We start from the raw sequence: 14879 nt of genomic DNA, 5'->3' as shown, positions 1-14879 counted from the left end.
AGCCACTATTTGGTTTAAGCAAAAATTAATTTCTGAATATCATAAACCTCAAAAGAAGTGTTGATTTGACAGACATGCAAATGAAATGGAGGACATACCAAGAAATGTTAGTAGAAAGTTGACTGACAGCTCAATAAACCTTGTTTTATAGTTTATTTTAACTTGAATTCAGAATAACATGAATAGATTACCTATTCAAAGTCAACCACATCAAATAGTTTATTAAATTCATACTTACAACTGAGAAAAGATATCACTGTTTACTTTAGAGTTCCTACAGAGTTTTCACATGTAAGAGTCTGCCAACTACCTGATTCCAGTAACCCAGGTGAACCAGGAAAGGCACCAGTTGACTTATTGATGGGTTTTTGGACGACCCATATTCTCTTTTGTGTGGTGATGATACCAGCGAGTCTCTAGAGAGAAGGCACTTTGCACATAATTTTTGTTTTGGATAATTGATATAATGCACAAAACCTTTATGGCTCATCTTCCATTTTAGATGGACCTAGATGGCTGGCCCTGGGAATAAAAGGGCTGCAGACTCAGTCTGCCCATCTCTCTTCACTAAGCAGCAGGCTTGCTGTGACCTTTAAGTCTAAAAGTAGTGGGAAGAGAGAAGTAAAACATTGGCGTTGGAGGTATTGGGGATTTCTTTGTATGGAAGGACTGCACAACTCCCTGCATGACTGTGGTACTTTGCTTCGTGAAATTCCTAGACTGAACTAATTTTTCATGTCATATATAAATTTGCAAATATTTCCTAATTATTGACCATTTACAAAAGTTTGAATAGATTTCATGTTGTCTCTAGTAGCAATAAAACATGTTTTCTCACAAAAATGTATTTCACTGATTGTCCAGAGACAGTAAAAACACATGACAGAACACTGATTTTGTGATGTTCTGTTTCTTAGACCAAATTTGGGAGGATTATCACTTAAAATAAGGATTGCTCTGAAGTACATGAGGTTTATGCGTTTTCTAAGACTGAAATTGAATCAGATTCTATTCTGAAACATGTTTGGGTCGGAGTGGAGGAAGACACTGTTAGTCAATGAATGTGTTAAGGAGCATATTTCTTGGAATTATAATATGAGATTTGGGGGAGATGATGATAGGACCAAACTGAAAAGAAAATTCAAGGGGAAGGTTTGGGGGTTTTTTTGGGGTTTTTTGTTTGTTTGTTTGGGTTTTTTTTTATTTTTTTTTTATTATTATTATTTTTTCCCCTTCTTTTTCTTTTTTTTTTTCCTCTCCCCTGTATGAATACAAATGATGCACTTTACTATGATTAAATACAGCAAGAATTGGACATTTAACTTTCATTCTTCTCCTTACTAGATATGAGTGATTACTTTTGAAACTCTTGAAAAATTGCCAGGTATGGAAGTGATGAAAGACCAGTGTACGTATTTATTGTGCTTGGGCTGTTGCAAACCAGTTACTTTTTAAATCAAGATGAGGGTGTTTGACTTCAATTACATTTGTCTAAAATTTTCTTTTGTTCAGAACACGAGAGCCATGAAAATGTAAAAAATGTCCTTTCCCCTGCAAGAGTCACACTGACTATCTCTTTCACTTCTAGTGATAATTCAGACCCTAGAAATAACCTTCAATGTCCTTATGAGTGGGAGCCTGACTATGTCCACAATAATCACTGTACTATAACTTAAGACAACCAGTTCCTTAGAAAGGAAATGACACAGCCAATACAAGATACAGGAAAGTGTATCGCTGAAGAGCAGTTTTTGTCACTGATTTCTGACAGAGGAAGCGAAACAGATTGTAAGACAGGAGCTGCAAAATTGCACTGATTTGTGCAGTAGTCTGACTATATGCACAAGTGACGAGGACAAGGTGGGACCAAGCCTGTGTAACTGCCATGCACATTTTTTCTTTCTTCCCAGCCTTAGTTCATATTTTACCATTACCCAGTAGTGACAGTAACTTCTGATAAGTCTGACAGATATTAGGATGGACAGAATGTGTATTTAATAGTTTAAATTGTGTTTTCATACCAGTTTTCAATAGCTTGGATCAGAGTCTCGGTCATGTACTTAACTTCATGATCAGTAAGTGTCAAGGTACATTTTCCTCCAAGTAACTGCTTTAACTTCTGAGATAATTTATTAGGACTGTCCATTAAGTCTGCTAAGTAGGGAATCCATATGAAGAGACTTGTCCCTTCTGATGGTCTTTCATGAGGTTAACCCAGACACAAACTGTTATCCTGCTGCAGTCCTCTGTTACACTTAGTAGACCAGCTGTTTCAACTATTGGTTTTCATATGGCTTTCTTTAGCTCCAGAGATCATAGAACTGATCGTATTTGCACTTTTCTAATTTGATGTTTTCCATATCCGTCTTACTCCCAGAGATACCTTAATTCAGATTACATATTGTTTTATCTGTCTAGCTTCTGCCCTGGGCTGCAGCAGAGTCCAGAATAACCCTCTGGACGTCACAGAATTTTTCTGTCATACTTTGTGAAGTACTCTGAAATCTTCTGGAAGGTGGTAACTAAAAGTAACATTTTCTGTAGTGAAACTAAGATCTCATTCTTCCTGCCAAATGCAGGATCTTGCTCGAGTGAAGTCCTCCAGAGTTTGTCCCATTATGTTTAAAGGGTCCTAAAATGTTAATTTTTAATGGAAGCAAAATAGCAGATATTTGGCAATTTATCAACATCTCAGGATGTAAAATCAGCTGGAATTGGGACCTTGGGAGTAAAAATATTAGAAACTGTATTTACCCTTCATATTACAGCTGGATGTTTTGTCAAAAGAGTAGTTGCCTGTTGATAGTTATCTGGTAGTAGATGATTGAGTAGCAGTTGCATGTTGTCTTTCATAACGTGCAGGGAGATTAGTCAAAAGTTTCCACAGAGCAGTATTTTGTCATTTAGGCTACTAATAAGTATATTTTCTCAAATGACCATTCCTACTGAATGGAAAAACAAACTAGGACTTCCAAATGTATCTTTTCTGTGTCAGTGCACTGTATGTAGAACAAGCAAACAAGCAAACTTCAGGTATTATCATTGATTTTATTTTGTTAGTAGAAGTCTTTAAGGCATTTTCAAATAAATTCGTAAAATTGTTTTGGCAGTAAGTCTTTGTTGTTTGATCTCTTTTAACCCTAATCACATCTTCCTTTCAATCTCTAATGTCACAGCCAGCTCACACTCTTAATTCTTTCATACTCCATTTCAACCTCATGCTTGTGTGCTGCTAAAATGATTTTTTTCCTGTGGGTTGTTTTTTTTTTCTTTTTTCAAATACTCGTGTCTCTTGCCTCAATTTCTTAAGAATGTGTTTTCCCTTCTTCTTCTATAGGAATTTGTTTCTTCTTTTAACCTTCTATTAAAAAATTCAAAGGGTCATGCAGTTTTAGGTTCAGAGGGGATTATCACAATTAGGTCTCCTAGGCACTACAAGCAATGAATAATAATAATTATGTGGGCTGAACCTTTGTGCAGTGCAGGCCATATAGCAGCAACCAGTAACTTCTGCATCAAGTTCAGAAGATTGTAACTTGCATTTAGCAATAATGCTGTTCTAAAAGGATAGCTAATTTAAGGGATTTAAAAGTGGAGATCGGCAAAGAGATTTCTTTATTTCACAGAATTAAAATATACGTGTATGCTGTCAGAAAACGGAGGCATTGAGAATAAAACTAGTATTTTAAAGACAGACAGTTGTATGTAGAATTTGAATATAATGAATAATATAGTGAATATACTCAACCATTTGCCACATGCTGTGGCCCAGGAAAGGGCCGATCCAAAGCAGTGGCAAAAAGTAATATGTGGTAGTTTGAAGAGAGCTCAGATTAATTCTCAAACCTTGTCTGGACAGGAGGCTGAACTTGGGAAAATATCTTGCTAAATATTTGAGGGAACAAGTCATGTTTGGAACATCTCATGTGCTTGGAACATCCATCTTTTCAAATTATATTGTAGGTGTGTGAGTGTGTATATATATATATATATATATAAAAAACTCATGAGGCAATCAGAAGTTCACATGTCAGAAGATTCAGTAGAGTTTAGTTGTAGCCTTGCTTTTATTTTCTGTTTCAAAATTTGCAAGTTTCAACCACAAAAATATGCTACTATTGCCCAATGATCCATTTTATTGTGGGTTGTAGTGTTAAGATATGCACTTGGCGCAGATCCATTAAAAAAGATCAAATGACATCCAAGAAGGGTTGGTTTAAATAGGAGATCCAACAAATGAAGTAAAGGATAATGAAGTATGAATAATTGTGAAATTATGAAAGTAATTTATTCACAATGTTATTTCTATTACTACAAGGAATCTGCCAAAGGCTTCTTTGCAAGCATTTACAAAATGTAATGAATTTTAAGTGTCGTTACATTTAATGAATTTTTAAATAATCTGGTGATTCCCAAACTGGATGAGCTTCTGATAAAAACTTCTAGTTGAGAAAAATTTCTTAATTATTTGACTAAGTGTTACAGCTCAGAAATATAGTTGCTTGATGAGGCTGTAAAGTGAGTAGGGGATGTCTTGGAAGGTGTGTCTCAGCTGTAGAACAAGAGGACAGAACACAGCGAAATAACTTAGGAAAAAGCAGTTTATTTTCTCTTAATTTATGACATTTAAAGTTTGCCAGTAGTATTTCACATAAGTAATTCAGACTAGCTGTAGTCCTCAAGAATTTACAGAAGTGGAATGAAAGTAATGGGGGTTGTTTTTTTTGGATTTTGTTTGATGGCTCACTATGATGGGTGTAAATCTCAGGGAATGAGACTATAAGTGTTTACTTGGGGAGTAAAGAATCCATATACCTTTCTGGAAGTGATACTGGTTCCTTATATTTAGTACCTAATTATCCTAAAAGAGCTGTTTTTTACTAAAGTATTATGGTGAATCATCTCTCTGTTAGAGTTCTTGTGTGCTTACGGATTCTTTCTCCTGAAAGTTTTCCTTCCTCCACCATTTAAAAATACATAACAGCATAGCAATATTAAGTTTACATTTACTTATCCAGCCACTTAATCTTTCAAAGTAGTTCCCTGTTTCTCCTTGCCTCATCTCTCAAATTGAACATAGTGTTTATGTTAAAGTATTTATTTAATCCCGAGATATATGAAGTTCTTACTGCACCTTTCTAGGCATGAGAGGCAAAATTCGTGTACTTCAATCTGTTTTCTAGATATTGAAGTGAAAGAGTTGGAAACAAAAAAAGAATGTATTTGCTGATTTTTACTCAGTGTTTAATATCTAGTCTTGGTTTGAATTCTTATCAGCAGTGTCACAAAAAATCACACATTTGAACGATTCCACAAAGGTTTGTAATGAAGATGTTGGCACAAGATTTACTGAGTGCTACATTACAATACAACCTATTTTTAACAGTAGTTTGAACTGGGTTTATTTGGGTTTGAACGCTTTCCTGTACACACTAAAGTGAAAGTTGGATGCATTAGTGGCGTTTCTGTACATAAAATGTGTTTAGTTGCAGGAAAATGGTACACAAAAACTTAGCAGAAAATTTTCTATTGATTTTTTTTTTTTTCTCTGTGTGTTGTAATTCACTGATGAATTCTGCTTTGTATGTGGCTGACGTACAATGGACATTCAGGTTCTCTTAGGGCCATTTAGGAAGGTTTGAAATTGCATATTGTTTTTAATTTAAAAATGAAACAGTCCTAATCAGAGGGAAGAGAATACTACTTGCAGGAAGTATACACATTTTGGTGCTTTTATTTGTTTCAATTTTACTTGTCATAATAGAAAAAGCAAGTAATGTATTTCGGACATTGAATTAAAATGTATTATCTTAGAATTTATTCTACATTAAACAAGAAACAAGGTTTCAAAGCTTTAGTCTACTAAAGGAGAAAACTTAATAAATAAAGACCAGAATATTTTCAGAGGTATTAAATGCAAGAATAGTAATTTAAAGGAAGAGCTATGAAATAAAAAAACTAATTAGAGAATGTATTGTAAAGCACACAGTTGAGTTCCTATGCATTTCATAAAAGTGCTGAATCACAACTGACTTTTGACTCATAGACTTGGGCAGGTGAGGTTTTCTTTTGCATTCAGTATATAGATTTTAAATATTTACATTAGAAGTGTATTTTTTTCCTTTAGATTACAACAGAGTGAATTGAGTATGGGTAAATGTAAATAGCATAGAGAGCCTTCCTTAGAGAGTTTTGCTGGTATAAAATTTGTGAGAGGCAGATGCTGCTATTTAAAAATAGCCCAATTATGACATCTTAATTCACTAATTGAAAGCATTCCATAGTTTAAACTTCAGTCAGCTGCTAGAAGGAGAGGCAGGTTATCATTTATGTCTTTAGAATTGCATTATTATTTCTAAAGTAAAGCCTACACTAAAACGAAAATTTGATTATTAAAATAACCTTCATTTTTTAATTTTTTAAATGTAGTCTTTAATATTATGTGTTGGAAATACAAGAATGCAAACAAAATTGTGAGTGGAGCAGATTTATACCATACCCCTTAAAGGAGTCTTGGGTAAAGTACTCTGAGAGTTTTGTTTCGGGTGCTAATGTCAGTGGTGCTTCACACAGTATATTACATTACTCTATATATAGAGTATATCCCACCTGTGGGTTGTTAGTTAAAATTACTGCACATCTCAGTTTTTAAAGTTAAGAAATTCAGGGGTTTTTTGATTTTGCATTGCTGTCCTTTTCCTGATAAAATGCAAAATACGTTTTCTCTATGATGAGAAAATTTTAAGTGTGGATCACTTTGATTTGTCATTTTCTTTCCTGACATCTTCAGTTTGTGTCCTGCACTTTTCTGTTCCTATGGACCAAGTCTATTGCAATAAGTTGTGGCAGAGATGCTGATTCAGAAAATCTTTCTTTATAATTTTGTGTCTCTGTATTTATAATAATGCTTGTTAGTCCCTAGTTAACTGAAATTATCCTTTAATCTGACCTATCTTTCTGTTCATGGCTATTGATAACATCACTATCCTTTCAGATTCACTATTTTAACACCTTTGACACTTCTCTGTGCTTAAAAACTTAGTAGATTCTGTCCCTGCTTCCCATGTATTACTGCAGATTCCCAGTGCTCTTTGCTATCTGTCAGTGGAATTTTGCCTGGCAGAGATGTTAAAGGCTTTCCTCTATAATCCTGAAGCCTATCACTTTAGCTGGGTTTGCCTCCTTTCTTTCCATCTTTCTTCACCAAAATGCTCTGCTTACTTTGCACTTCTTTCTGTCATTGCCTCATCTGTATCGTTGCTGTCTCCTAAAAATTTTGGTTGCTTGTCTTGGCCTCTTCTCTGTTACAATGTCAAAGTCAAGATTCTCGCTGTACTATCAGTGCCCTGTGAAACCTTGGTCTGTCTGCATCTGTTCTCATTTCCCTGCGTCCCCCAACTCACATTCCACATTCCTCACAGTCCTCTGACTTTATTGCTCCTTTTGTCTGCCTTTCATGCACTCATTTTTGCACTGTCTTTCATGCTGCCTATGTGCCTGGAACAGTCTTTAGCATCTCAGCCAATTTACAGCTTTGCATAAATTATATTTAATAATAAGACTAACAAAAGTTCATTATCTACATTATTTCAATTAACTTTGTACCTGCATAAGCAGAAAACAGCCTGAGGGAAAGTACTGTTAAACTGTGTTGTGATTTGTTGTGATTCAAAGATACAGATTCAGGCATGGCAGTTCTTTGATGATTCAGCATAAATTTAATTTAAAAAAATTATTTACTAAGTGTTAGATTATTGTTTTTGACAATAGATTTCAGATTTTCCTAATTCAGAGGTAAGAAAATAGCTGCTTGTTCTTGCTAAGTAAAATCACCAGAAGATTGTCATCATCACATTACCTGGTAGAGACTTTTTGCCCTGTGATGCATTTTGCTTCATTTTATCCTTACTAATATGAACGTGGAAGGACTTTAAATGTTATATTAACTTCATATCTACAAATAAAGTGTATCTTTTGTGTTTAACCTTGCTTTTAAAGCAACATACTCATCTGCTTAAAGGAACCAGTGAAAGATAAGAAAGTAACACCGCCTGTATCTGGGAAGTTTTCTGTGTGTTGGCTACTTTGACATATGGGTTTTCTTCAAATATTAAACCTTGTTTAATATTTTAGCTCCCTTCAACACCAGTGAAACTTCATATGGTGTTCCAGCATCATTGTATAGCTGCAAGGCAGGGCATTCTGCAGGAATTATACTTTTCCAAGTAAAACTTCATCTGAAATACATGGGAGTATTTTTTTTGGTTTAAATGGTTGTATCGATACTGTTCACAGCTGAGTTGTGAAACCAAATAGATGTGCCTTTAATTTGTTTTTAAGTGATCTCATATATTCTGGAGATGATAATCTGAAGGGTGGCTGCCATAGTAATGTGCCAGTCACCATGGCATCTGAACATTATGAAAAGAAATTCTGGGCTGCACAAAGACAATGCCACCAATTTGTATTTCAAACTGATCAAAGGTGGGGGACCAAAAAGTTTGCCAATAAATGTAGCTCAGTGGATGGCACTAAAACTTAGAGTTTGCTTTACATGAATTCAGAAAGATTTTGGTCCTCCTGTTGCCTCCTATTGAATTTATAAGTGAAAGCCTTAACACAGACTTTGTCCATTTACTATGCTAACTTTTTTTGCAGTTGCATGAAGAGCGTGGCTGTAGATTTTTATTTCATTGGCCCAGTGAAGGAGCAGTTTATGGTTTTGCTTTATGTGAGTCTTTAGAACTTTTTCCTTCTTACGGAATTTTTAACTTTAGGGTGAAATTAAGTCAGTTAATGAAGAGAAGGGATTTTCTGTACTCAATTGGTAAATATTCTAATCTCTGAAACATTTTACAATCTGCTTTCGTAATAGTGTTCTAATTATTAAACAAACCTAAAATTAAATAGTTATTTAAAAGCAAGTTTATTTTATCTTAAATAATTGATTGTGGCTTGTTGGCGTGAACTCCAAATCCAGTTATGATCTTAACTCAAGCAGTTTGTTTAATCAAACATTACTCTAATCAGTCTTACATGGTCCTCTACCCAGCCAGGCCTGTCTATAACAACTGGTTTATTCTGCGACGAGTTGCTCAACAGATGTCATTCTGGTAGAATAATGCAGCAGAATACTTGTGCATTGGCTAAAATTACTTCAACTTTGATCACTTTTGTCCAGCACATCAGTCTGGCATTGTGCTTTATACCAACATAACACTTTACTCCGAGCATGCCTTTCAAGCTTAGAATAGCAGAGGAATGTTATTGAATTCAGTGCAGTTACAGATGAGTTAATGAAAGAAGGGAAATACTGTTTTTTTCATAATGCCTTTCTGTTGTACTTTGGAATTAAAAGAGAATTTGAGGAATGTGACTTCCGAGTTATTTATTTTTACTTCTGAAGGCTTTTTGAAAACAGTATTATGCAGTCCCATTGATCCCGTGTTTCTGTAAATAAGTTGCACTTGTTATTTAAAACTAACTCCTTTTAGAGTTTTACATTGTGAAAATAATATTAGTAAGACTTTCTGATGGGTAACTGGACAATAAATATCTCACAGGGACAGTTTATCCTGGTTTTTAATGCAAGAAAACTAAAGCAGCAAAAACCGTATTCTTGTGATCCCAGATAAGGATTGCTACATTTTGATGGGCTGTTGTGGGGTCTGTACAGAGTAACATCTCTACCTGGATACTAAGCTGTCAAGGATACTAAGAGGAAGCACTAAAAAGAAGTCCACTTTTAAATTTTTTTTTAGTTAAAATATAGATGTAATTTTTTTTTTTTAATTGAAGCATAGCTACCAGGTCAGTCTCCCTGTGAAAGCTGCTGAACAAAACCAATATTAACATAAAGGGTATCATGTTATCAATTTACCAGTTTTAGAAAAAACTGAGAGATATCTCAAGGATTCTAAAATGAATACAGTGAATGTAAAACTGAGCTGAAATTCCAACCCAAATATATGTTATGATACTGAAATGTCCAGGTAAGGAACCCACATGGTCTAAATTTCATCCTTTAGTGAGATACAGACTCAAGAGTTGGAAGTATTGTATCTTACTCTTGGATGATAAACTGAAGCACTTCTTTTCCACTTATTTGTGCAGAACATTTATGTTAATAAAGCTTCAAGTTGAGAGTATTGAAATTATTATCTGCATAGTCTATGTATTAGATCTATCCAGAAATGTGAGACAGTTCTTCACAATTTTTACTGAGGAGCACTTTATTAGTATGAAATAGTTCTACTAAAAGTAGTGAGAATGAGCAGCAGTAATTGAATGGAAGATCTGAAAATATAGTAAGAGCACTGTACTTTGTGTTTGATCTTGATATGTTCTCAGTTGTATGTATTTGTTGGCAAACTTGCAGCCGTGCCACTGAAGAGTCTTTTGAAGAATGTTGCCCAATCAACATTTGTGAGCCAGGGGTATGGTGGAAATCCCTGCCTTGTCCCTCACTCTCCTTAGGATCTTTACAATGATTAGAACAATTATTTCACCACTTAATATCTTCACAAGTATTCTTCATCCATCTATTGGTGTGCAAAATTTGAAGGAAAGGTTCCATGCAGCATTTCTCTCTAAAGACAATCCAGGTAAAGTTTTGGTGCTATTTCATTGTGCAAACACATTTGTAGATAAATATGTACTGCCAGATGTTTCACGTACATCCTGTACTAAAAATAAATGACAAATTTCAAGGGAACATATGTACATTCCATATGTTTATATTACCTTACTGTAGAGTCAAACCTCAACTGTGCTTCCGTGCTGAAGCTATGGCAAGTATTGATTAATAGGCAGGATCAAATGATATCAGATGTTTTTGTTTTACTGTATTATCTTCCTGAGAATGGTAGTTTAGAATTGTCTTTCATTAATTTTTTGAATATGAAACCTTTATCTGTATGGGTTATGTTAGTATTTACCATTTTTACAAATTTCAGCTTACTTCCTGATTTTTGTAAACTACTTCTCTGTTCGGAAAAAGTTGTTAACTCGAGGTAAGTGCACTAGACTGCAAGCAGTAACATAGTTTTTTCAATTGCTTTTGCCAGTATTGTGTGTAAACCTATGGACCAGATCTGAACCTTAGAGTGTTGAAGAAACCAGTTTTACAATAATTAGGAAAAAATAAAAATAAAAAAGTTGGGGTATGTTGAAAACAATGCAGTTTGCCTGTATTGCTCTTGCTACAGCAAATTCTGATTTATTTTTTTTTCTTTAACCAGGTAAAGAGGAATGTGTATGACCTGACTAGTATCCCTGTCCGTCACCAGTTGTGGGAAGGCTGGCCCTCTTCTGCCACAGATGACTCAGTGAGTACCTTTGGTTCTCATTTCATTTCTCCCTGCAAATAGCTGATCTTACTTGGATTTTTGATGGGAGTCACTCAGTAGCTTTTACTCTCACGTGCAGTAACTTAACATTACAAACACTTCAGAGCTCTGTCTTGAAAGATACAAAATACTGAAGATTTGGATTACTGAAATACATGGAAATTATTCATGTGTATCAGATTTGGTGCATGTTTTAGACAAGGAGATGTGTTCTAGACTGAAGCAAAGCTGCACAGAATTTTGGAAGTTGAAGAAGTCTATTGCAGTGATGGAACTGCAGGGAAAAAGTCCTTGGTTTTATGTATGCTTTGCATGCACATCTAGATATTTTACCAAGATAGTTCACCATATGTATGCTTGATCCTGTGCCTGGCTTCAAAGCAGGAGGTGTTCCTGCTGAAATCAGTGGAGAGTCACTGTTGGTGACAGAATCCACTTGTGAATTTGCCTACAAATTCATGAAGTTGTGGGACTTAACCTGCAGAATTCCATTAAATACTGCACTTGGTTCCTTGCATGGTTGTCCCTACAGCATTTTTTACAGCACATCTTTCAGTTTTGCTCAGGTAATTTTCTTACAGTGGTATGTCACCAATGCCAGCCTAGTGAGGTCTGCCTTTATTTAGAAAAAAACCAAAATAAATAAATTCACTAAAAAATGCCTAAGAGGCTAAAATTATTATGTAGTTATGTCGTATGTCAATTTTGTGACCCAAGAAAAATGTATAAAAATGAAGTTTTTATATTTTTATAAAATCATTCATGCAAACTATAGGTTGAACCGGAGTGTTGTACAAAGTGAAAATGCAGTTGGGGATTGCTTTCTCTAAATTTTGCCATTATCTTTGATGCATTACTTTCCTGTTTGTTTCTGCTCTCTTTTTGTAAAGGGAGAATTGCTGTTTGAATATGGCTGCTGCATTTTTTGCTCTGGGTAAAGGATTTAAACCAATTAAAAAAAAAAAAAAAAGCAAAGACTGTCTGGATTTCTAATATACTTGTAAAACATATCTGTGGTAATGTTTACAGAAACAGTAGTTGAGAAAGGTGGGTAAATCTCTGTCCCTGTGTTCAAGAGCCTATCTGGGCTGATGGATGCAATATCTGAAATAACACCATGGTGTCATGTGGTAATTACAGTCTTTGAAATATGGATCTATTTTAACATTTTATTAGTTTACATTAGCCCAAAAAAGAATTGGAAACTCAACACTTTTAATCTGTTTTCCCACAGCTGTTCAGTTTTCACATGTTTTCTCCCCCTCTTTTCTTTTGAATAGGATACCTCACATGTGTAAAACTCATAAATCTGTTTTAAGTCTGTTTTTACAAGTGACATTGTTGCAGGTGAATCTTTCCCCTTTTCATCTTTAATGAAATCGGTGAATGTCGAGTCATCTGCTCTGAAGCAGAGGAGTCCTCAGAGCTCACTGCGAGTCTGGTGGAGCTGGAACTTGTCAGCTGTGTAAACAGATTTGAATGTGTTGCCAACAAAAATATAATTAATTTCTCTCTAAAATTAGAGGCCATAGCTTACTGTTTATAAAGATTTAATGTTCGCAACGCCTACCTGTGATTCTGTGATCTGAACATTTTTTCCTTTGCAAACTAGAAATATTCAGTAATAATTACTTTAGTAATTAGTGATGATCTCTTGAGTTCAGTGGCAAATTTTTAAAATCAGTTTTTCCGTTGTGAGTTTTTAATTTGCTGTATTGTAGCATAGTGCCCCATTGCAATTAAGGAGTTAAAGATTTAAGACTTGATTAAAATACTTTTTTCATTTGCATGTTATGCAGCATAAGAAATACTTTGTAATACCACGGGAGGTTTTTTCTGTGCAGTTCTCGTTAACCTTTGGCTTAGCAAACAGGACAACTAAATAGACTTGGCATAATTGGATTCCTGTATCATCTTGAGTCTCTTATGAACCTGACAGACTACAGTCTTCTGACATTATCAGGAAATTTAGTGGAGTCAATAGTAATTTAAAACATTGTTGCTTCATCTCCCTTTAGAGTTAAGGTATGTTCTCTGCTTGTACTATCTAATGGAATATGGGATACTGTATGAATTGTCAATAACTCTTTCAGATCCTTTGCACACTTTCGCCAGGGAAATGGGTATCAAAACCTCCACAAGCAGGGGAATGTTTTCATGCTGTGACAGTTTGATTGTGGGAAACAAGGCGTACATAGGCCGTGGAAATCTTGTTTCACCGTTTGGCAAGGACATGTTTTTAGCTTTTATTGTGCCCGAATAATTTTAACGCCACAAATTATGTCTGTTCTGCTTATTAAAGTGCAAACAAAGTAAATGTTTGAGTTTTAAATCATTATTTTTTTAATGAGTTTGCATAAGTAAAACTTTGATACAACCAAAAGGCTTAATTTATCTATTTTGTGTTTATATCATCAACCGGTACAGTGAAGTCTTGAAGATTATCCTAGAAAATAAAAAAAAAATTAATTTGATTTAAATCGAATTCATTCACAATTTGTTCTCAATTTTTATTTTGGATTTTGTAACAACCTTAACATTGCAGAGCTCATAAAACGAGAACCATGCCAGAATAATATACTGAAATTTCTGAAGTGTATTCCATTTCTTTTTGCTGTATTGGCTGAACTTGTAGACTTTCACTGGTAATTACCACTATTGTCAAGTGGAATGAACAACTTTCAAATGTGTGTGCATTGAAAGAAAAATCTGGGATCAGTCATAGGTGGTGTTTTAGTTACAGTTTTTACATGGAAACAGTGGGATTTTATTTACATAAGTACAGGAGACTTTTTGGATATTAGCCTTACACTAAGTGAGGTCACTTTTTTTATTTCAGTAGAATGAGTTCTTGTTTTGGTAGCACGGAACAATGCCCAATACAAGAAGAAGGAGAGAGGTTGCTTTTGTGCTGCTTTTGTTCTTGGTATTTAAGCTGAAGATTTTTTCTTAGTTGGTTCATTGTTTTAAAGTTTGGTGCAGCAATGAGAAATTCTGCTTCTTCGTAAGTAACGACAGCGAACATGTCAAAATGGAATACGTTCCTGCATTAAAAAGATGTAAAAGTTTTAGGATGAGGTTTGAGGGTGGGAAGGGGGAGAGAGACAAAGCCAGAAGATGAAGCACAGTGTTGTAACTGTGCCCTTGCACACAGAGCCTGTACAGAGGAACATCCATCCTCCTGCCTGCTGCCGGTAGCACTTTGTTCCCAAAACAGTACAGTTGTCAAGGCCTTGTGTCCTCATTTCAGGAGAAGTATCTCTACTTCTTCGTTGTATAGCTAAGCCGTTGGGTATTTGTTCAGGCAGAAGTAGGTCTATACTGAGAAGTTACTCAGCTATTCTGCTGAACAGTCACATTTCAGGTGGGGACATGTATGTTGCCACTGACATGTTGAGGTTCTGCATCGTCTCTTGTGAGTGTGACCGCCTTCCATTCTGTGATGGCTGTAGCAGATGTGGTTGATGTTCCTTAGCTGAATTTGTTAGAGAATTCTGGGCTATAATCAAAAATCTCAAATGATCTAATTAG

The 14879-nt window shown here is 35.1% G+C and overlaps 1 protein-coding gene across 2 annotated transcripts in view; it reads left to right on the top strand.

The window, feature by feature from the left end:
• Positions 1-14879, top strand: part of FAF1 (Fas associated factor 1) — a 157035-nt gene that overhangs the window by 69609 nt on the left and 72547 nt on the right. For both annotated transcript variants that reach the window (XM_027739417.2, XM_039380602.1), the window contains exon 8: positions 11241-11327. In XM_027739417.2, the coding sequence (XP_027595218.1) occupies positions 11241-11327 (87 nt within the window). The remainder of the gene's footprint in view (positions 1-11240; positions 11328-14879) is intronic.

The sequence above is a fragment of the Pipra filicauda genome, unplaced genomic scaffold (assembly GCF_003945595.2).
Source record: "Pipra filicauda isolate LSUMZ 115617 unplaced genomic scaffold, ASM394559v2 scaffold19_size4547281_pilon, whole genome shotgun sequence".
Taxonomy (NCBI): Eukaryota; Metazoa; Chordata; class Aves; order Passeriformes; family Pipridae; genus Pipra; species Pipra filicauda.
This window is presented reverse-complemented; position numbering and strand designations above follow the sequence as displayed.